Below are 24,369 nucleotides of genomic sequence, written 5' to 3'. Positions count from 1 at the left end.
CCGCGGCGGCTTCTGTGACAGCTGGGTGCCCACTGTGCATGCGTGAGAAGCACTGCGCTTTGTGAATGGCCCGGAGCCTTCTGGGACCTGTCATGTGTCCCAGAAGACACCGGACCATTCACAAAGCGCGGCGCTTCTCGCACATGCGCAGTGGGCACCCGGCTGTCACAGAAGCCGCCGCGGGAAGACTGCAGCGCTGGAGCGAGGAACAGGTAAGGCCCTGCAGGAGAGAAGAGCTGAGCGGCCGGCCCGATATTCTGACATGGTGGCGGCAGAAATACCGGACCGGCCGCTTTACATTCGCTCCATAAGACACCCTGACATTTTCTCCCCTTTTTTGGGTGGAAAAAAGTGCGTCCTATGGAGCGACAAATACGGTATGTCTTTTATCCACAAATAGAACCTTTTGGTGGTATTTGATCACTTCTGCGTTTTTTATTTTTTGCGCTATGTACAAAAAATTACTTACAATTTTGAAAAAAAAAACAATATTGTTGATTTTTTGCTATAAAACATATCCAGTAAAACATTTTAAAAATAAAATTTCTTCATAAATTTAGACCAAAATGTATTCTGTTACGTTTTTGCTACAAAAAATCCCAATATGTGTAAATTAATTGGTTTATGTGAAAGTTATAGCGTTCATATATACTGGAATTTTTCTTTTTTCTAGTAATGGCGGCGACCAGCGACTTACAGCGGGACTGCGGCGGGCATCCTGACACTGAGGGGGAACTAAATGACATCCAAATTGTTAACTGTGTGCTGTTTTACTTGTGTCTGTGTGCTTCACTGTGCACAGCCATCCAAAGCGGTGTGCACAAGCTGACAGGGAGAACTGTTTTGTTTACAAACAGTTCTCCTCCCCGTCGGAGATGCTCGGCAATCACCGGGACCTGGTAACTGACAGCCACGGCCACATGTGCCCACTACCCAGAAATGCGAAATCATGTATATATACTTGATTTTGCTCCCCCGTGCCGCCCTGTAGCAGTATTTCTGATATAGGGCGGTTGGGAAGCAGTTAAAAAAAAAAAAAAAACACAAAGCTTTAATGTCACTTTAAAGCTGCTTCCCATAAAAAAAATATTGTATATATCTCTTCTGTCACCAAAGGCTGCTTCATAGATGAAGAATTGTTGCCTGGAGTCTGCTGGGAATCCAACACTTCCATATCTGTCTCCTCTGCCAAAAACTGGTTCCTTCTACCAATATCCAAGGATACAAGGATGCTGAGTCCTGCGTCCACAGAGAAAGTGTAGAACAAGGCGTGATAAGTCAGTAATGGAGGAAAAAAATCAGTCACAGAGAACCTTTACCCTCCACTTGCCATTGTGGGCACAACCTTCACAGTTCAGGTCCTTTTTAAGTAAAACAAATAATAACCAAAACAGCATTTTTATTATAAATTTATTTCTGTAAATAAAAAGTGTACAAAGAATTGCATAGATTTTTTTCCCCAACCTAATCATCTTTGCCAAGAAAATGATACATTTATATTATACATTACAGAACTACCATAGTCCAAATATTCTTCTTGGATGCCAAGTGTGAACAAGCAGCGAGCCCTTAATAAAGCCAGAGGCAGTGAAAGAATGTATTCATTACAGACATTATCGCAGGTAGAGTAGTAGAAAAATAAGCCCAGCGCTGATTGAGAACCAGTCATGTGAACATAATAGAAATTTTAAAAGAAAAAAAAGTAATACCCTAAACGTTCCTGGTCACATCCCCCGAAGAGAGAGAAATACAAGAAAATGCCTTCAATACTTTCAGTCATCACCCTGGAACAAGCATGCAGATCGGGAATGTCTGTGACATCTGCACACTAATCAGTGACACAGTTCTGAAGTCAATGGATCTGCATGTCAGCCAGGGAACTGGTATTTTCAGCCTCTGTACTGCAGGTTTTCTAGAAAAAGAAAATGTTTTTCTGTATTCATTATTACAAAGAGACATTGGTTTCTGATCTGAAATTATTATATATAGGTCAGCTTGATATTGGGATAGATCTACAAACCTGGACCACTCAATTTGGTGCAGCTGTGCATAAAAACCAATCAGCTTCTAACTTCAGCTTGTTCAATTAAGCTTTGGCAATAAAACCTGGATGCTGATTGGTTTCTATACAGAGCTGCACCAGATTTTGCACTCTTCAGTTTTTTTTTCTATCAACTTAGTAACTATACCAGTAACACACATCGTAGGGTAACAATGCTCCCTTGTACTTTATAAAGAAGCAGCATTCTCACCCTAGGATAAGACTACAAAACACCTCCCTCTCTCTTCTCCATAACATGGGGAGTTCTGTAGTCCAGAGATTGCTGGGAACAATGCTAACCTGTAACAGTCAAGAAGTTATGAGCTCAGTAGATTTTTGGCAATGTCAACAAGTATTTTTGCACTTATCAAGCAGACATGACTAAATACTTTCAAGGGCAAATTTAATAGCCAAATGGAAGCAAATAAGCTCACTGTTAGTCCCCTTTCAGACGGGGAAGACTTGATGAAGCGGATCCGCTTGCTCAGCAGAGGATCTCTCTGCTGATTCCCGCTGACCAGGTGCATGACGGGTCCACGTCTGCTCCGCTATGCAGAGCAGACATGGACACAGCCCATTGTTCTCTATGGGGCAGTCGGATGGAAATGGACTGCCTGTTCGTTTTTATCTGACTGGTATCCGATCCGATGGACAGATGGGAATAGATCCCCATCTGTTTGTTTTCAGTGGACAGGATCGGATACCACCAGGTGCCAGTGAACACATCTCCATAGAGAGCTATAGATGGTCCGATGGGGTCTGCCTGTAAAACTGACAGGTGGACCTGATTGTTCTGTCAGTGTGAAAGGGACCTAAGGGTCTACATACACTTTAATTGGGACAGTGAGGACACACTGGGAAAGATTTACTAAAGCTGGAGTACACAGAATCTGGTGCAGCTGTGCATAGTAACCAATCAGCTTCCAGATTTTATTGTCAAAGCTGATTGGTTACTATGCACAGCTGCACCAGATTCTGTGTGCACCAGTTTTAGCAAGTCTCCACCACTAACACTTGTAATTGCTAAAAATATTTTGAGCACGCCTATGATGCAGCGAGCCTTCTGTGATCTACTTTATGTACAGGATTATCCACTGAGCAGTGCTAACAATTCAAGTGAACCTGTGTTTTCACTTTAATCCCCTCTTTTGCTTCCCAGTAGCATATAATTACCTTCTTATTACTCCCCTTCAGCTCTGTTCAACTACTGAGATTAAAGGAAAGTCTTAAGCTGGCCATACACATACAAGCTAAATGGAAAATATCTAACATATCCCTCCATCAATGCTACAGAGTGCGGATGGATGAATCCACCCTGCTGTGGTTACTGTATTTTGACAGCCAGCTGTCAAAATACACAAACTGTGCCTGCATCTAATGGGATGCAGGTGCTGTTCAGCTGACAAGTCTCTACTTGGCTCATTAGATTTTTAATCGATTGACATCGGGCAGGAGGCGGCCAACAGTGTCACTCAGTGAGTGAATTTGTTCTGCATATGGCAATCTATAGTGTAGGCTACATGCTGTCTGAATGATAGCCATACAGGGTAATGGATTTACTGTACAACGCTTATCAGCCCAGTGCCCATATGCTCCTCCACATCCTGAAGTACTGGGTCTTTTCTTTCCCCCCCTCCGGTGCTGATCAGACGGGGAAGTGAAGAAAAGATAAGAAAAGTATGTGTGGCTGGAAAGGGGTGTTAAAGCTGTATAAACCCAAAACAAAAAGTGCAATATATTGCATCTTACTGCTCTTTAGATGAAGTGGCTGTATTAGTTTTCTTTTTTAGGTTTTTTTCCCCTGGTGATTTGGCCAGTAACTTACCTCCTAAGGAGCAGTGCAGCATCATTGCCACACCATCACAGGAACCTGCACAAGGTGGGCCTCATAGCAGGATCGAAAGGTATTAGTGGAACTTTGCAGGGGGAATACGAGAAAGCTAAAATTCATTGTTTCTGCACATATTTATTAATGGAGGGCCATAATTCTACTTTAAAACAAATCAATACTATGTCCATACAGGGCAATCAGCAGGTTCATTTTATGCCTCCCCCGGCAGAATAGAATTACATTGCCTTCATTCAGCTTCCAGGAGGGAAGAGAATACACTTTGTGTGATAGTGATGGGTCAATCACCAATGCTGTTACATGGGGAAGTCCATTGCTATGTGTCAGCTAAAACTTGAGCAAGTCGCAGCTAACACAGCAGCTTTTCCTGCCCCCAGCAGCCCTATGAAGCAGTTGAGGAGCAAAGGATAGCTGAAAGAACGATACTGGGTAAGAAGGATTAAAGTGAACTTGTTACTTTGACCTGTATGGGGAAAACAATGAGTACTTCAAACAGATATAGATGAAATGCAAATGGGATTCTAAAACTGTGGCTCAAAATGTGTGTTGAACATGAAGTCATCATTAAAAATATTCCAATGTGTTTGAGAAGATAGACAGGCGTGGTTGCCATGTGGCCATAAAAGTGGTCAAGCTGCTAGAAAACTGTATAAACACCTTAAAGTGTGTGCAATACAGGTATAATATAAAAAGCAACTGGGACAAAATCTTATATGCAGGGGGTAAGGAGGTTAAGAGTTGTCAGGGGAGACTCAGAGCTGAAACGTAGTGCAAATTAATCTATACACCCAAAATAATTTGCTGTATGTGTTATTTGAATTTATTCCTATCAGTGATAATCTTAACGTCGTCAATCTAACTAAAACGTGTTTGTTTATATAGTATGTATACATACATACATACACACATGGGGGCAGACAAAATTGCTCATTAATCATGCAGGCTCTGCAGTGCTGTGCTCTCCTCATCACACCGCAAGTCGACCTGCTTGGGCTTGTTTGACTAACAATATATTCTCTGCAGTCTGTAATGACATGAAATGCTCACAATGCACCTATAACATCTTTAGGTCACATGATGATGCACAGAAGCCTAAATAGGTTGATTTAGGAATGTTGGTTTGAGTCCTACTGATTCTTGAGAAGACTAATTTTAACAACAGATCTACTGCGAAGGAAGGGTTAAGTGTTAGGGTAAGTGTTGAGTTAAATAGAACATGCGCTCTGTCCAAAGCAAAAAAGGGGGGAGTGAAAGCAACATGTGTGTGTGAAGCTAGGGAGGGTGCCTGTCAATTAAACCTGTTAATTTGCCCTACATTTTTGTCTCTCTGAAGCACTAATTTCTGCTGCTGCAAAGTGCTCTGAGACGAGAGATGCTGTAATCACTGAAGTAAAACGTGTGAGTACTGGTGGCACCAGCACCCTGACTTCCTTCCTGCACTCTGCATTAAAACTTTTTGCTAGAATTCTCCTTACAATTCTATCTTTAGATACCTTTTCTTTTTTTAAATTTTGATACATAGGGAAGTTTTAGAACTTGTTAGTTTCTTTTGTGTCCTGTTGGGGAGATTTCTCTTTATTTCCTGAAAAGAAATTGCTTCAAAGTAATGGGAAATCCCTTCTTAGACAGTTGTCACTGTAACAGGTGTCAATATTGGAAGATTTCCCCTCTATTCTGTTTTTGGTGACAACTGTAGAATTTTTGGATTTTCCATCTCTTCCTGTCTCAGTGACAATAGTCATGAGGACAAATAGACGGGAAGGGAGTATATTTCCCCCGTGAAGACACAGCAACAAAAACCTGACAAAGTTTGTAGCCCTTCCACCATCTAAAATTAGAAAAAAAAGATACTTTTTTTTTGTAACGGATAGCTGCACTTTGTTGGAGGCACAAACTGTTTAGTATAAATATTTAAACTCAAAATGTATCAGCACCAACATGATAGAACCCTGTAGTTATTATACTTAAGTATATTAAATTATTTTTCTTCTAAAATTTCCTATTTACCATCCGTGTTAAAAAAAAGAGCAAAAACAAAAAAAAGGAAAAAAAAAAAGAATTTTTAAAAAAATGACATAACCGATTTGGATAATACCACAATCACACTTGCTGGGTTATTTTTCTGCAGCTCTCACATATACCAGAGAGGACAACAAGAGAAGCTCAGGGGGTTTGTTCAGTAGTATTATGTTGACATTCCTCAGGCCGTCGTAGTGCATCCAATAGCCGTCAATCTGGAAGGCTGCGGAGTAGTGATGCTCATCTTTGTTGAAGAGAGTGGCACCTTCCAGCAGGTATCTGAAAGCAGGTCATGTGACATCTGTTAGGTTAGGTTCATCAAATCTCTCTGGCTTCAATACTTTGTGGTGGATTTGCCAAAAGCAAATAGACTGTGCACTCTGCAAGTTTGTTTGGTTGCACTAATTTTCCCTGGAGCTTAGCGAATGTGGTGAAGCTCTGTTGACTTCTATCATCCAATCATGTGCACGCAAAAATGCTGTTTTTTTATTTTCCTTGCCTCTGATTGGGTATTCTTTACAAAGTGAAGCTTCACTACATTCACTAAGCTATGGGGAAAACTATTGCATCTGCACTTGTAAAGTGCACAGTCTATTTGCCTTTAGTAAATCAACTTCTTTGAATCGCTTACTCAGTACAAGTTTGCAGAGAAGGGCTTCAGCTTTCCTGGATTCTTGTTCCTTATCAGTGATCTAGGAAATGCTGATGCCAGTGATCCTGCATAACAGCCAGGTAAGTAGCATTTTCAGATACAGGCTAGCAACTTCATCTAACTTTTATAGCTGCAGTGGCTCTTTGTAATCCCACACAATATGATTTTTTTTTTGTATAATCTGTTCTAAACTACATAGCTTGTACAATACGTTTGCAACATGTTCAACTATCTTGAGAAACTGGACAACAATTCATATACTGAACTGGTTACAGACCTTGCAGTACTTGAATACCAGACCTCATAGGCAAAACATGAACCCTTGAAATCCATTGGCCATAGGGTCACTGAGACTGGGAAGGTGGCCTGGTATAGTATCAATAAATTCATACAAAGTCTATTTCTTTAGTCATTTTCTCCCTGAGGACTCAAAGTGCTCACCAATTGGTTTTGGGGAGAAAAAGGGTAAGGGAGCCATGCTGGATGTGCTCATTAGGACACCATTCTAGGGCCAATTAACCTACCATTTTGTCATTGGAATGTGGGAGGAAACTGGAGTACCTGGGGGAAACCCACAAGGAGAACGAGCAAACAGTATCCTGAAAGAGGTTCAAGCCGAGGATCCCAGTGCTGCAAAGCAGAACTGTTAACCAATTAAGGCACTGTGTTGCTCCCCATTAAAAGGTATTGTATGCCACTCAAAGGGTCACTGAATTGTGTACCTCAATGACATGCCTGCTTTTAAAGTGGTTGTAAAGGCTCAAGGTTTTTAACCTTCATGCTTTCTATGCATGAAGGTAAAAAACCTGTGCGTAGTAGACCCTCCCCACCCCCCAATACTTATCTGAACCCCACTGTGATCCAGTGATGTGCACAAGAGCCTTGGCTCTCCAGGGGCTCTCCTTCCTCATTGGTTGGAACAACAGTGGGAGCCACTGGCTCTTGCAGCTGTCAATCACAACCAATGAGCCAATGAGGGAAGAAGGGGCAGGGCTGAGCTATGGCTGTGTGTGCAGGTCTACAATCTTGTCTCGGACATCCTTTGACAGCAATTTGGTTATGCCCATGGTGATGATGAGGTTTGAATGGAAAAGAGATTCTGTGGATAGGTGTCTTTTATACACATAACGAGTTGTCATTAGCAGCACCTTCTTAAAGTGACAGGACTAATCTGTGTACCACATGAGCACTTAGCCAGTCTGTGAGCGCCAGAATTATTGTTGGTTGGTAGGGGATCAAATACTTATTTTACTCACTGAACTGCAACTCAGTTTATAACATTTGTATCATGTGTTTCTTTTGGATTTTTGGTTGATATTCTGTCTCTATCATTTAAAATACACCTATGATAAAAATTCTAGACCCTTCATTTCTTTGTAAGTGGGCAAACTTACAAAATCTGCAGGGGATCAAATCATTATCTTCCCTACTGCATGCTTTGAATAAACACAGTGGGATAAAGTCAATTTTACATTGCTCAGTTTAAAGCAGGAACAAATCTTTCCATTGTCTCGGTTAGTACATGTCAAATCACCTGTAATATTGTAGATATGCAATCCACTCTATTATTAAGAGATGTACAGTTACTTTGTACTCACTTGTGATCAGATAAATCCAAATAATAAGGTACATAGGCCAGGTCTTCCGACTTCCACTGTTCCATGTTTAATATAACAAATGGAGGAGGTCCGTAACAGAAAACCCTCTGAGAAAACTCCCTCAAGCATCCACACCTAGACAAGACAGACAGTTGATATCTGTCACCATCCTGTGCAAAAACAAGACAGCCACTGACAGAACGCACAGTAATTTACAGTTAAATATTATCATTTAAGGTGTACCTGCCTCGAACATAAAAATGAGCCAAGTAACATAGCTTTCCAATAGCAGGCAGTACAAAAGTACTCATATGAATCTTGTCATCATTAGAATGCTGGTCATATGTGTCTAGAGCACGGTATATACTTATTCTGAGATGGATTCTATCTTGTCACATTGGCATAACGCCCCTCATTTTTCTTTTTAATGTGCATCTCAGTAACCGGCATTCAAAGTTAGTATTTAGTATACAGCCAGATTACAGGGGAAGCTACATTTGGAGACCTTTTGGTCCCTGCATTCACTATATCTGGTCTCCCTGGACCCTGCATTCACTATATCTGGTCTCCCTGGACCCTGCATTCACTATATCTGGTCTCCCCGGACCCTGCACTCACTATATCTGGTCTCCCCGGACCCTGCATTCACTATATTTGGTCTCCCCGGACCCTGCACTCACTATATCCGCTCTCCCTGGACCCTGCATTCACTATATCTGGTTTCTCTGGACCCTGCATTCCCTATATCTGGTCTCCCTGGACCCTGCATTCACTATATCTGGTCTCCCAGGACCCTGCATTCACTATATCTGGTCTCCCAGGACCCTGCATTCACTATATCTGGTCTCCCAGGACCCTGCATTCACTATATCTGGTCTCCCAGGACCCTGCATTCACTATATCCGCTCTCCCTGCATTCACTATATCTGGTTTCCCTGGACCCTGCATTCCCTATATCTGGTCTCCCTGGACTCTGCATTCACTATATCTGATCTTCCCGGACCCTGCATTCACTATATCTGGTCTCCCACAGAACACAAGACATGGAAATACAATTATTTTAGTAAATATAAACTGCTAAATACCTGTTCTCATCAGCAGTATATAGTGACTTCTATCAGTGTTCAGCAGAGCACTGGTCAAAGCTTGTAGGAGGAGTTTATTTTCTGCTCTGACTGTTCTAATGAGGCTGTATAACCTCTGATCCTCTGTCTGGACAGTGCTGATTGGCCTTGTGATGATCACATACACTCTCCGAAAGAAAAAAAAATACTCTCTTGCAATACATACTAAACTGAGCATGTGACTCCTAAAACTCTGTGGTATCAGCAGATGGACTGGGGATAGTAGAAGAAAAGGAGGATCTGGGAAGACAGGATCAAACATACTTTTTGCACAATGTGGAGGATTAACCTCTTAGGTTCCACAGTGAGTATAACAAGCATGCTTTACTGCATATACAGACCGATTTTACTGTTGTGGATTTCCTAACACTTTAAGGCTTACTTTATGACATTGACATAATTTCTTAACTGCATCCCACTCTACCTTTTAAATTCCTTAATGTAAGACTTCATATACAGACTGCTGGTTATTTTAACTGCTCTGGTCTACCAAGGGCCCAACAGTGTTCATTTGCACTTCAGCATCCTCTATATGTTTGCACATACCTGGAAGACAACACAGAGAATAATGGTAACCATGAGCTCATGCTCCAGGCTGGGTACAGCCAATGTTATCTATGAGATCTCCCAACACGTGCAGGTTTACAGAGGACACTTGATCCCTGCATGAAGAACACCCAATGCCTGGCCAGACTGGGGGAGTGTGTGTGTACCAGGGGTCCGAAGATCTGATGTACAGGGTACGTTACCCTTTATTAATATGGTCAACAGTGCACAGTAACTCATAGCAACTGGATTTCAACTTGCGGAAGTCTAATAATGAATACGATCTGATGTTTTTAATTGCTACACTTTACAGTACAGTGTTTGTTTGAAAGTATATGACCACAGAAAAGCCAGCCGTGAAGTATGACAGTGTCACCAATGCCACAGTCTTGTAATAGGTTTCTTACCCTTTCTCTTCGCACACTTCCATCCTAGAGCAGAACAGTTCATCCACTGCCATCTGAATTAGGTCTCCATGAGGTATGTCATGAGGCGGGCTGTAATTATGACAAAAAAAAAACCCAGTAAAGTCAGATTCATCGCTCACACATGGAAACCTTTCCATTATTATCTCTCCTTAGCTGACAGCAGCCAAGGCAGTCTCCCCTTCCCAGAAGAACCAATCTCTCCAGCACCTGGATCTGCCCCAGGGCCTCCAGTAGACACTTTGCAGAATGTATCAGTATAAGATGGCTTAAAATCGCTTTATCTCTCAATGTTATGAAATGTTATTCCTTCCCTATCGGGAGGGGTATCCCTGTAAGGCCAAGGATAAATGGGACCAAGATGGTAACTTTGAGGAACAGCAATGAGATAGTGTATTAGAGTCAGTACTTTCAGGCTCTCTAAATACTACGTGGCAGCTTTTTATATTGTGCTCACTATATAACTCTGAAACTGTACCATACGAGAGCAATAGAGTCCCCCTTGTGCAGCAAATGTAATACAGCCCAAGGTGATCTAATATATCTATTGTAGCACTGCCCTAAACTTCATCGATATTGGGCAAAGACAGTCGATACTATTAATTTGGTTTTTCAAACTATCGTTCCTTACATAGTTACATAGTTAGTCTGGCTGAAAAAAGACAAAAGTCCATCCAGTTCAACCATAGAAAAAAAAAAGTTATAATCCTATACCCACAGTTGATTCAGAGGAAGGCAAAAAAATCCAATTTGCTCCTGCAGGAGAAAAAATTCCTTCCTGATCCCAAGAGGCAATCGGATATTCCCTGGATCAACTTTACCTATAAATGTTATATCCAGTTATATTCTGTGTATCTAGGAAAGAATCCAGGACTTTTTCTAAAGCAATCTACTGAGCTGGCCAGAACCAACTCTTGAGGGAGTCTATTCCACATTTTCACAGCTCTCACTGTGAAGAAACCTTTCCGTGTTTGAAGATTAAATTTCTTTTCCTCCAGACGTAGTGTCCCCTTGTTCTCTTTGATGACCTCAGGGTGAACAACTCTACACAGAGTTCACTATATGAACCACTGATGTATTTATACATGGAGATCATATCCCCCCCCCTCCAGGACAAGCTGGAGTTATATAATAAAAAATGGAAAGGCTGGGAAGAATACAGAGAAAAGGTGAAATATATGAAGAGATAATATTCCTGGAAGCTGGCTTAGAATTGAGATTTAGAAACAACAGAATAATATGGAGTTAACGAGAGTAAAAAGAATGTTGAGCGTGGGAGGGGTTGGAGGAGATGGGGGGGGAGGGCAAGAAAAGAAATCATATACAGGGATAATTTATGTAAGAAGAGAAAACATTTGGGATAATTATTTTAATAGAAATGTAAAAATGTTTTGTATATGAATTGGAAAAATTTAATAAATATTTATAAAAAAAAAAAAAAAAATATCCCCCCTTATGTATTATACATGGAGATCATATCCCCCCTTAATCTCCTCTTCTCAAGAGAGAATAAATTCAGTTCCTCTAATCTTTCCTCATAGCTGAGCTCCTTCATGCCTCTTATCAGTTTGGTTGCCCTTCTCTGTACTTTCTCCAGTTCCCCAATGTTCTTTTTGTGAATTGGTGCCCAAAACTGAACTGCATATTCCAGATGAGGTCTTACTAATGATTTGTACCGGGGTAATATGATATCTCTCTCTGGAGTCTATACCTCTTTTAATACAAGAGAGGATTTTGCTCGCTTTATAAACCACAGCTTGGCATTGCATGCCATTATTAAGCTTGTGATCTAGCAGATCCCCCAGATCCTTCTCCACTATTGATTCCCCCAGTTGTACCCCCCTAGTATGTATGATGCATGCATATTCTTAGCCCCCAAGTGCAGAACCTTACATTTATCAACATTAAACCTCATTTGCCATATAGTTGCCCAATTACACAGAGCATTGAGCTTGTAAGTTCCTCCAATGTTGTGTATTGGGCATTCTGGATGATTAGGACTTAACAGAATTTACTAAGGCACCTATAAATAGGGTATTGCTCCAGGCCAGGAAACTTATTCTACAATACTGGAAGCCAGAACAGCCGACTTCCAGGGAGTGGATTAACCAGATGGGTAATACTTTCCGCCTAGAAAATAATATTTTTCAACACAAAGGTTGCCCAGGAAAGTTTGAGAAGTTGTGGGGAGGCTGGCTGGCTGTACCGGGCTCACTGCCTATTGATCTTGTCCTAGACAGAATCTTGTGATAACGTGTTGCTGCCCTGTTTATAGTAACCTTGTCAGATACACTGAGCTTGCTGTAACACGCTGCCGGTGGCCTTTGTAATATATCTGGATGTCTTCTACTACTTGACAAAACTTCTAAATGTTCCTTGCTCCTAAAAAAAATGTTATTGATGCTGTGCTGTGTTTATAGATTTCCTCCAACTTCCTATCCTTGGGACAGACAGTAGGAAAAAACTGACAGAGGCTCTAATGCCCACCCTCAAGGTTGCCTTTCATTCCACCCGTGGAAGGCTGCTTGTAAAAGCTATTCAGCGGGGAGGGTTGAGAGCCGGTATAGGTCATACTCTCAGTGGATTATATGAGGACAGATATCGGTGGGATCTCTGCGCCCTGTATGGTGGTCTCCCCCCTGACTACTGGGCACCGCCCCAAAATAAAGCCTGAAAGGCCCACCAAGGGCCTTTAAGTAACAAACTGTCCGATCTGTAGAAACATTGTACATCTGGGTATATAGCAGAGAACGGACTATAACTCCCAGCATCCTTGGAGCAGCCGATGCCTGTACTGCATCTCCATGGTGACTGAACCTCACCGTAAAGCAGACTACAGGCCCAGGGAGGTGAAGGGGGGGGGGGCACACTAGCCCAGAGGTGACATGCTGGGAGGGGGAGGAACTCTGGGGACAGGTAGGTCCTCACTGTACAGCAGGCCACGGACCTGGAGAGGGGGAGATGTGGCCGCACTATCCGGCGATGATGTGTCAAGAGGAAGAGGAGCTCCAGGGACACGACACACACCAGAGTGGGATGGGACAGTCGGTGGAAGGCAGCTGGTGAGGGGAGGATGTGCCTTTACAAGAGAGCCGACTGTCGGCTCTAACCCCTGCTGTTTACCTGCAGTAGGGCTAAATGTGAAAAATAAAACTCTTGCCCGGCACCTGGAACTGCATGTCCCGGGTATCAGGCAATAAGAACTGCACGTCCCTGTTAAAATATGCCTCTAATTGTCCTAATGTGCATGGACACTGAGCTGCTTCTACAGGCAAAACACTACACTCCTGTAGAAGCAGCAATTTTCAAGCCAGTGTGCATGTAGCCTTTAGCTGCAAAAGGCGATGGATGGGGTATACACATGCAGATTTATATTACGGCAAGGTAAAAATACCCCCCCCCCCCCCCCAAAAAAAAGGTACTGGATGCCAAAAGTGACCCATTCATCTGACTGGGGCTGCATTGCAATGCAATGCAAGTGGTTGCGGTGCAGGTTTTTAGGGGTTTAAAATGTGAGGTGGCATCACCCCATCCTGTCACATGCCCTCTGAAATACATTTCATTACAGATCACTCTTCAGAGGGTGAAGCTTGTGTAAACAAGTTTTAAGTGCCTTCCGAGTCCTATGTTATTTTACGTACAACACAAATGATGCAAAGTCTTGTGAAAGAGGACCAAATTCAAAAGTCAAAATCCAAAAACCCACAGAGCTAGTTTCCACTGGTGATACATATTGAACGCATACAAACTGAAAATGCGACCTGTGTTTTCAGAATGTTTGCATGCAGTTTTTTAAAGTCTTAGGTTGGAGTTGCCCCATAATGTCGACCTTGGTTGTAGGTGGCGGTTCAGGGGCAGAAAAAAACCACCCCGTTTGCTGCCGATGGAAGCAAGCCTATACTTTTTGTAAGGTTAAAAGCTATTTATTCTTTGGCTTTATCTTGTAAGTTGTATGGCTTTCAAAATCTACATTTTTGCTTTTAAGTGCTTTACTTACTTGATGAGAATAGTCTCCATATGACTCTCCTGCACACGGATGGGGCACTGCGAGTTGGAGCAGTAACTCTCCTGTATTGTGGCCATCAATCGCTCCAAGTTTCTGGTGAAATTCTCATGTTCATTCCCAAACAAGTCAATCTCCAGGGAAGCTTTGTGTATGCCGGACTTGTACTGCCTCTTCTCCATCTTGTCCCATATCCATAGCAGTTTGACGGAAGTGAAGCTGCAGGTGTCCATTAGATGGAGGAAACAATCAACAAACTCTCTGCCTAGGTAGTGGGACAGCTCCCGAGGGAATGTGTTGTTTTCACGCAGGATAACATAAAGAAGCATCAAAAAGCCATCAATCGTACAAGTGTTCTTCAAGGTAATCTCCACATATAGGGGCATGCAAGAGATGGCTTTACGGCCAGCTTTTATGGTGAATACGCCTCCCCACGGGAGCACTGGCCTCCAGAATGAGCGTTCGTGATCAACGTTGTTTTTGATAGAAGCTTTGATTTCCTGAAACAATGTCTTCATCCTAAACAGGGAGAGTGCATTAATCATGGGAGAACTACCTAATGGCAGTGTCCCTGGGCTCCTATCATCCAACACCGCATGATTTACCAACACCAGGCCAATGTGTCCAGCGCAGAGAAAAAAAAAAAGCTAAAGAAGACCTGTGCAGAGGGAGTATAGAGGCTGCCATTGCTGACCTACTTCCAAAAAAATAGTTCTTTGGCTGTCTTGCTGATCCAATGGGGTTGATTTATTAAAGCTGGAGAGTGAAAAATATGGTGCAGTTCTGCATAGAAACCAATCAGCTTCCAGATTTTTTTGTGTGTCAAAGCTTAACCCCTTCCCGCCGGCGCCTCCTGGCCCTTTTAAAGTTTCAGAAGCCGGGAGGCGGGGCGTGGTTTAGGGATCATGTGACCGCTGTGACGCGTCGTCTCGGCAGTCATGTTATTGGGAAAGGTCTGGATCGAAAGAGCAGACCGGGACCTTTCCGTGAGTACCGGACAGGGCACGCGCTCTCAGCACATATGTTTTTTCTCACCTGAACGCAAATGTGCAGCCGCTCGGCGTCTAGGCCCAGCACACATTTGTGTGCGGCTGGCGTAAAGGGGTTAATTGAGCAAGCTGAAGTGGCTACCATGCAGAACTGCACCAGATTTTGCACTCTCCGGTGTTACTGGTTACTGTGTTTAGGTGGGATAATTCTTATGTGTCTCGCCTGCTGGACTCCTTAAAAATGGCAGGCAATTCCAGTATTTAGGGAGGATATGCGCACCCGGCCCGTACCCCTGAGGAAGTTACGTGACCGTGATGACATGCGTTGGGCGGAGCCAGGTCCTGGGAGCCACAGCCCCGCTGTCTGGGATTAAGTTTTTAGCTTGCCAATTAGTCTTCTATGGGAGTGCAACTTATATTTTTAATAAAATTGATGTTGTATAATACTACACCATGAGGAGATCTTTTGTTTGATGAGTTCTGGTTGTAGAGCGGATACCGCAGATTTAAAGGGTCACACACCTGAAAGTGAAGAGGTTCTGAAAATGACTAGGAGATGATCTATTCATAGAGGGGCATTATCGAAGTCCCACCCAAAGTTGGGAAAGTTATTAGACTTGGTTGCTTACAGGTCATATTGGAAGGTGAGCGCATCTTTGAACGGTGGTGGGAATTACTGCACTGCATATATTTATGAATGGTTTGAACACGTATGAAGGTGATTTAACACATTGAATGTACTGATGAAGAACAAGTGTCAACACTGAAGACTGGGACTGATTCTGTTTATGGAACACGTTTATGAACTATATATTGCTTGTATCACAATAATTGGTATTTGATGTATTAATCTTATGTTTTAGGCACATTTATTCAGGTAGGCGCTGCCAATTTTTAGTTAATTGACAATTTCGGAAGACGGTTATATTCTTTCTATACTTTTCAAATTTTCTCCTCTTCTATTATTTTCTATTCTTTCATTTACTATTCCATTCTATTATTTTCTATTCTATTCTTTCATTTAATATTCTAATCTTTTCTTTTGTTTAACATAGTGAATGTGTGCACTTTTTTTGGTGGCAGCCACCTATAGTTCACTCAGTATGAAAGTTCAGCAGGAAATGTCAATTTGCATTTTAGGATCACTGTGGTAGCGCGGGATACATTATTTATCAGTAGACTCTCCAGTTTTAGTAAATCAACCCCAATGTCTTCAGAACTCTCTGAGTCACTGATCAGAGACCAATATTTGTATGTCATTTACTCAAATATTACTGAAGCCAGAGAAACCTGAATTTTCAGAAGGAGATCTTTATTGGCTGTCCCCTTGTTTTTATATTACTTTACTGAAAAAGGAAACTGTAATCTGTAAACAGCTAAAGGAGGAAGGTAGTGAAGTGGTTAATGAGAAGAGTCATGAGACTCTCTGAAGTCTCATGACTCTTAGTTGCCCTGGCACTGCTTAGATGTGCCTTCAATTTAAAACAGTCTGGTCACCCACCAGTTACTTCTAATAGAAGTGTCCAGTGTGAGCGTGGGGAAGGGCTGTTACCTGTGTTGGGGGGTAATATGATCCATTGCCTAAGGCCATTTTATCCAGAGAAATACTAAAGTTTGTGACACGCTATTGTACTTTTAAACAGTGCATCCACGAATACACCAAAAATACCTACACATAATGTATACCAAATTATGAAATGCACCCTCCTCCTCCTGAGCTGTAAACTACTTGAGCAGTATAGACTGCAGGTCCTGCCCTTTGTGCACCCCCTTCCTGCTGAGTGGCCCAACGCGGCCGCCTCTTCTGCCTGGCCCGTCCTGCTTTTAGCCTGGAGCTCCCATCAATCTATTACATGGGCACTTGTAAAGTTCCATTTATTAAATAGCTGCTCTGTGTATTACCATAAGTTTATTATTTTAATAAAGAAGTGCCTAAAAAAACCCAAACACTTTAAAGCAGGACATACATGGGTTGAATTACGAATGATTTTTCGATTGAAAACATTGTTCGTTCTGTAATCCAATGGTGCCACCAATGATTTTGAAAATCGGTCGTTTTTTACAAATTTTCCAGCATGCCCGATAAACGAAATGGGGAGGAACCATTAAAATCGGCAGGTGCCATTGCCCCACTAACAAAACAAAAATTGGCTGATTATTTTTAGGTCTGATTTTTGAACTAAAAATCTTTCGGAAATCGACCCATGTATGGCCGGCCTAAATCCTCTAGGCTGCAACAAATAAGGCCATGATTTAGGGTGGGGATTTAATCACTTTAAGACCAGATCTTTCCTGACACTTTTTGTTTACATTTAAAAATCTGTATAAAAAGTTACTTCAGACCCCCAAACATTATATATTTTTTTAAAGCAGAGGCCCTAGAGAATAAAATGGTAGGTGTTGCAGTTTAAAATGTCACATGGTATCTGCACAGCGGTTTTTCAAATGCAATTTTTTTCGGAAAAAAATACACTTTAATGAATTTTAATGCACAAAAACATAATATAATACGTAATAGTTTGGTAAAGTATAAAAGATGATCTTACGCCAAGTAAATACAGTCAGGTCCATAAATATTGGGACATCTACACAATTCTAACATTTTTGGCTCTATACACCACCACAATGGATTTGAAATGAAATGAACAAGATGTGCTTTAACTGCAGACTGTCAGTTTTAATTTGAGGGTATTTACATCTAAATCAGGTGAACGATGTAGGAATTACAACAGTTTGCATATGTGCCTCCCACTTGTTAAGGGACCAAAAGTAATGGGACAATTGGCTTCTCAGCTGTTCCATGGCCAGGTGTGTGTCATTCCCTCATTATCCCAATTACAATGAGCAGATAAAAGGTCCAGAGTTCATTTTAAGTGTGCTATTTGCATTTGGAATCTGTTGCTGTCAACTCTCAAGATGAGATCCAAAGAGCTGTCACTATCAATGAAGCAAGCCATCATTAGGATGAAAAAACAAAACAAACCCATCAGAGAGATAGCGAAAACATTAGGCGTGGCCAAAACAACTGTTTGGAACATTCTTAAAAAGAAGGAACGCACCGGTGAGCTCAGCAACACCAAAAGACCCGGAAGACCACGGAAAACAACTGTGGTGGATGACCGAAGAATTCTTTCCCTGGTGAAGAAAACACCCTTCACAACAGTTGGTCAGATCAAGAACACTCTCCAGGAGGTAGGTGTATGTGTGTCAAAGTCAACAATCAAGAGAAGACTTCACCAGAGTGAATACAGAGGGTTCACCACAAGATGGAAACCATTGGTGAGCCTCTAAAACAGGAAGGCCACATTAGAGTTTGCCAAACGACATGTAAAAAAGCCTTCACAGTTCTGGAACAACATCCTATGGACAGATGAGACCAAGATCAACTTGTACCAGAGTGATGGGAAGAGAAGAGTATGGAGAAGGAAAGGAACTGCTCATGATCCTAAGCATACCACCTCATCAGTGAAGCATGGTGGTAGTGTCATGGCGTGGGCATGTATGGCTGCCAATGGAACTGCTTCTCTTGTATTTATTGATGATGTGACTGCTGACAGAAGCAGCAGGATGAATTCTGAAGTGTTTCGGGAATATTATCTGCTCATATTCAGCCAAATGCTTCAGAACTCATTGGATGCCTCTTCACAGTGCAGATGGACAATGACCCAAAGCATACTGCTAAAGCAACCAAAGAGTTGTTTAAGGGAAAGAAGTGGAATGTTATGCAACGGCCAAGTCAATCACCTGACCTGAATCCGATTGAGCATGCATTTCACTTGCTGAAGACAAAACTGAAGGGAAAATGCCCCAAGAACAAGCAGGAACTGAAGACAGTTGCAGTAGAGGCCTGGCAGAGCATCACCAGGGATGAAACCCAGCGTCTGGTGATGTCTATGCGTTCCACACTTCAGGCTGTAATTGGCTGCAAAGGATTTGCAACCAAGTATTAAAAAGTGAAAGTTTGATTTATGATTATTATTCTGTCCCATTACTTTCGGTCCCTTAACAAATGGGAGGCACGTATGCAAACTGTTGTAATTCCTACACTGTTCACCTGATTTAGATGTAAATACCATCAAATTAAAGCTGACAGTCTGCAGTTAAAGCACATCTTGTTCGTTTCATTTCAAATCCATTGTGGTGGTGTATAGAGCCAAAAATGTTAGAATTGTGTCCATGTCCCAATATTTATGGACCTGACTGTAGATACCAAACATGTCACACCTTAAAATTGCACATGCCTGTGCAATGGTGACAAACTACGTACATTTTATTATCCATAAGCAACGCTTTAAAAGCCTTTACAGGTTACCACTTTAGATTTACACAGTTGGTCAGGTGCTAGAATTATTGCTCTCAATCTAACATTTGCGGTAATAGTACCTCATGTGTGGTGCGACTGCTGTTTATGTATAAGTCCAGGACCACAGGGGGCACAGGGGGACGGGGGTGCTTTAAATGTATTTATTTTATTCTTACACTGTCTCTTTACAGTTTTTTTGTAAATATCCCTGACAGTGACAGGTACTCTTTAGAAATAGACCCCAGATCTCTCCTCTGAACTTAAAAGTTTTGGATCATACCAAGATTAGTCTGATACAATGCTTTTTTCAAACTACTAATGGTTTGTTTACAGCCTCTGAAACCGGAAGTGACAAAATTCTCATCACTTTTTAGACCATAGAGATGATTGGGCCAGTTACGGTCCCCAATCAGCTCTATGGTCAGCCGGCAAAACCTCTGGCTACACTCTTGGGTTCCCTAATGGGACGGGAAAGCCCTGGAAAGTGGCAGGAAGGACCCCTCCTGCCTCTTGTAAAATCAATCCAGTAGCTAATTAGGCACTAGGACTGCTTTTACAACAAAGACTGCCAGCAGAAAAAAAAAAAACAATACCTGCAGGCATCGTCTCGGTATGACCACTGACGGTCCAGCGACATATAGGTACATTACTGGTCGGCAAGTGGTTAAAGAGCCACTGAACACCAATATTTTGGGATTCTTTTGGGGGAGTAACCTGAAATGTCATCAACCACCAATGATGGGGGTGGGTGGGTTTAGAAATGCCACTGATCACCAATAAATGTGGTATTGTTTGGGGAGGGAGGGTTAGAATTCCAATGTTGTGCAATTGTTTGGAGGGGGTTTACATTGCCATTGACCACCAATAATGGGGGATGGGATGGGAGTGTTTGTGAATTTATTCATGACATCTAGCCACTGCAAACAATTCAATGTCATTCTCCAGGGAACTTCCACTAATAACGGAAGACTTGCATTTGGCTTCAGTGGGCAACTTTAAAAGGCTAAGTACAAAATAAACACCTCGATACCAACTTGTTTCTTCATATCCAAAAAACTACAGCCAAATATAACGCAGATCACTTTGGGGTGTCTAGTTTCCAAAAGGGGGTCATTTTGAGGTGTTTCTACCCTCAGAGCATTTTTATTTTATAAGTTTTAAAAGGGAAACATGTTTTTTCCAACATTTTTTATCTTTTTTTTTTTTTGGAGAAGTAAAAATTAAACAACTGAGCGTTTCTTAAATAAAAGCAATCTGTCCCACAAAATGATATAAAAAGTTATTTAGGTGCAGTGTTGCATGACTATGTACTTGTCAGTCAAACTATCACAACTCCAAAAACTGAACAAATGGCCTGGACATGAAGGGGGTAACATGCTGGCATTAAGGTGCTTAAAGTGTTACTAAACCCACAACAGTAAAATCAGTCTGTATATGCAGTAAAGCATGCTTGTTATACTCACTGTGGAACTTACGGGGTTAATCCTCTGCATTATGTAAAAAGGCTGTTTGATCCTGTCTTCTCTGATCCTCCCTTTTTTTTTGTCCCCAATCCATCTGCTGATAGTACAGAGCTCTAGGTGTAACTCTGCACATGCTCTATTTGGTGTGTATTGCTAGAGAGTTTTTTTTCTCTCTTTAGGAGAGTGCATGTGATCAGCACAGGGCCAGTCAGCATTGTCCAGACAGATGGTCAGGGTTATGCAGCCCCACAAGACAGTCAGAGCAGAATGAAAACTCCTCCTACAAGCTTTAACATGTGCTCGGCTGGACACTGATAGAAGTCACAAGACTGCTATATACTGCTGTTGAACAAAGGTATTTAGTAGTTTATATTTACTAAAATAATTGCATTTCCATGTTCTGTGTACTGTGGGAGACCAGATATAGTGAATGCAGGCTCCAGGGAGACCAGATATAGTGAATGCAGGGTCCGGGGAGACCAGATATAGTGAATGCAGGGTCCGGGGTTTAGTAACACTTTAACCACTTGACTAGCAGCCGGGTACCAAACACTAAACACCAAACACAGTGATCTGCTGTGTCCACTGGACACACTAGTCACAGGATCGCTCCATGCCTTGGGGGGTGCGCAAGTGCACAGCGACATATGGGCACATTGCGATGCCTGAGGATGCCTTCCGCCAGCAGTAAATGTACTGTTGGTGGGTGGCAAGTGGTTAAAAATACATGCTGTGTGTTTACATTTTGAAGACAAATTTCTTCCAAATGCCTACAGCTACGAAGGTGAATGAAGTTTAAAGTGCCTTTACAGCTTTTTTTCAGAATATGTCAATACTTCAGTGTGCATAGTCAGGGCACAGGTACACTTCAATAATGTCACCCTTTTTATTGCCATCTCTGTTCAGATTTTAATTTTTTTTACCTTCCTGTCCAGGAGACAACTTTTTTTGTATTTTGTTTCTTTTATTTTTACGCACAACACTGGGATGACATACCAAACATGCTGTATAACCCAGGTAGCATTTCTGGAAGGGATGACAGGTAATGGTTAGCTGTAGCAGGGAGTAATGCGCTCTATAGAGGGGAGTATGAAGGTAAGTAGACCGGGGGGTAATATGCTATACAGTAGGGTGAGTGAAAATGGGTAAAAAGGTGCACAGGGAGGCAGTGTATAGGTAAACAGGGGGTGATGAGCTGTATAGGGTAATTAGTTGACAAATAAAAAGGGGGTGATTAGCTGCGAGTCAGATGACAGGAATTCGGAAGTGATAGCGATATGGGGAGCAGTTGACAAATAAACAGGGGGTGATGAGCTAATTGGGGGCGGGTAGTTCACAAGTAGATGGGAAGAAAAACTCTATGGGGGATACAAGGGAAGGGATACGCTGTACAGGGGGTAGATTCCACACATACAAAGAGGGGTGATAAGCTGTATAGCAAAGGTGATAGCTTGTATACGGGGTTGAAAGCAGGTAAAAACAAAACGGGGATGATAAGGGTCAACTGATGTGTAAACAAGGTGAATGTAAATAAAGTGGGGTGATAAGCTGTAGAGGGCACGCAAATAAAGTGGGGGCGAGCAGCTGTATGGGGGGTATGTAAACAAAGTGGCTGATAAACTGTATGGGGCTATGCAAACAAAGTGGGTGCTAAGCTGTGGGGGTATGTAAACAAAGTGAGGGTAATAGGCTATATGGGGGTATGTAAACAGAAGAAGCGTGGTAATCTGTAGGGGGATAATGTAAACAAAGTGGGGGTGATAAGCTGCATGGGTTATGTAAACAAAGTGGGGGTGATGAGCTGTATGGGGGTATGTAAACAGAAGAGGGGTGATAAATTGTATGGGGGGGGGGTATGTAAGCAAAGTGGGGGTGATAATCTATATGAGGCTATGTAAACAAATTGGGGGGTGATAAGCTGTATGGAGTGGGTATGTAAACAAGGTAAGGGTGATAAGCTGTATTGGGGAGTAAATAAAAGTGGGGGCCTATGAGGGGCTATGTAAACAAAGTGGGGGGTGATAAGCTCTATGGGGGTATGTAAACAAAGTGAGGGTGATAACTTTTATGGGAGGAATGTACACAGTAGAGGGTGATACGCTGTATGGGGGGTATATAAAGGGGGGTAATAAGCTTTATGGTAGTATTTAAACAAAATGTGGGGAGCTGTATTGGGCTATGTAAACAAAGTAGGGGTGACAACTTGTAAGGGGGTATATAAAGGAGGGAGATAAGTTCTATGTAAACAAAGTGGGGTGATAACTTGTAAGGGGTATATAAGGGGGGTGATAAGGTCTATGTAAACAATGTGGGGTGATAACTTGTAAGGGGTATATAAGGGGGGTGATAAGGTCTATGTAAACAATGTGGGGTGATAACTTGTATGGGGGTATGTAAAGGGAACGATAAGCTCTATGAGGGGATATGTAAACAAAGTTGGCTGATAACTTGTATGGGAGGTATGTATACAGAAGGGGGTGATGAGCTGTATGGGGGGGGAGCAGTGTACACATCAGGAGTGTAATAGGCAGTATGGAGGCGGGTATGTAAACAAAGTGGGGTGATAACTTGTATGGGGTTATATAAAGGAGGCGATAAGGTCTATGAAGGGCTATGTAAACAAAGTGGGGTGATAACTTGTATGGGGGGTATGTACACAGAGGGGGGCGATGAGCTGTATGGGGGGGCAGTGTACACATCAGGGGTGTAATAAGCAGTATGGGGGCGGGTATGTAAACAAAGTGGGGTGATAACTTGTATGGGGGTATATAAAGGAGGCGATAAGGTCTATGAAGGGCTATGTAAACAAAGTGGGGTGATAACTTGCATGGGGGTATGTATACAGAAGGGGGTGATGAGTTGTATGGGGGGGCAGTGTACACATCAGGGATGTAATAATCAGTATGGGGGTGGGTATGTAAACAAAGTGGGTGATAACCTTTATGGAGGGGGTATGGATACAGAAGGGGGTGATGAGCTGTATGGGGAGGGGCAGTGTACACATCAGGGGTGTAATAGGCAGTATGGAGGTGGGTATGTAAACAAAGTGGGTGATAAACGTACACAGAAGGGGTGGAGCTTCGTCTTGATTGGGTTGTCATGTCAGAACACAAGTACACTGTTGCTGCTGGGGGGATGGGGCGTCACACGTAGCAGCCATTGGCTCAGCGTCCAGCCAATAGTATCCCGGGAAGGTCCCGCACACAGGCTGACCCCCCCGAGCATCTCACCCGCTGCAGTGGAGCGCGCTCAGCCCAGAAGAACACCCGCGGGGCCCCGAGGGGCGGCACCGACTCGCACCAACATGAACTCCACTCCGTCCACGTCCGCCACCCAACGTGCATAAACAAGTGCGAC

General features: G+C 42.5%; 1 protein-coding gene across 2 annotated transcripts; it reads right to left on the bottom strand.

Annotated features, from left to right (window-relative positions):
- Window positions 1-1,385: 1,385 nt before the first annotated feature.
- On the bottom strand, window positions 1,386-24,369 carry DORIP1 (dopamine receptor interacting protein 1). Of its 2 annotated transcripts, none has more exons than XM_089657226.1 (5): window positions 24,243-24,369; window positions 14,252-14,776; window positions 10,237-10,326; window positions 8,160-8,294; window positions 1,386-6,188 (listed from the first exon to the last, which is right to left on the bottom strand). In XM_089657226.1, the coding sequence occupies exons 2-5, from the start codon at window positions 14,773-14,775 to the stop codon at window positions 6,005-6,007; spliced, it is 933 nt and encodes a 310-aa protein (XP_089513352.1). In that variant the 5' UTR covers window position 14,776; window positions 24,243-24,369; the 3' UTR covers window positions 1,386-6,004. The 2 variants fall into 2 exon arrangements, with proteins under 2 accessions (XP_089513352.1, XP_089513351.1); XM_089657225.1 differs by lacking the exon at window positions 24,243-24,369 and adding an exon at window positions 24,076-24,236.

The sequence above is a fragment of the Staurois parvus genome, unplaced genomic scaffold (genome assembly GCF_062004578.1).
Source record: "Staurois parvus isolate SC_StPar_1 unplaced genomic scaffold, SC_StPar_1.0 ptg000978l, whole genome shotgun sequence".
NCBI classification, from domain to species: domain Eukaryota; kingdom Metazoa; phylum Chordata; class Amphibia; order Anura; family Ranidae; genus Staurois; species Staurois parvus.
The sequence above is the reverse complement of the archived record's forward strand: the minus strand, read 5'-3'. Positions and strand labels throughout refer to the sequence as shown.

Bases quoted from the DNA above. Each gene is read 5' to 3' on its own strand.
- DORIP1 (XM_089657225.1), bottom strand. From the start codon at position 24,113: ATGACAACCCAATCAAGACGAAGCTCCACCCCTTCTGT. The intron at 8,295-10,236 runs GTAAGAAACCTA...TGTCTTGTCTAG, and splicing joins GAAGTGTGCGAAGAGAAAGG to GTGTGGATGCTTGAGGGAGT. The intron at 6,189-8,159 runs GTGAGTACAAAG...ACCTGCTTTCAG, and splicing joins TTGGATTTATCTGATCACAA to ATACCTGCTGGAAGGTGCCA.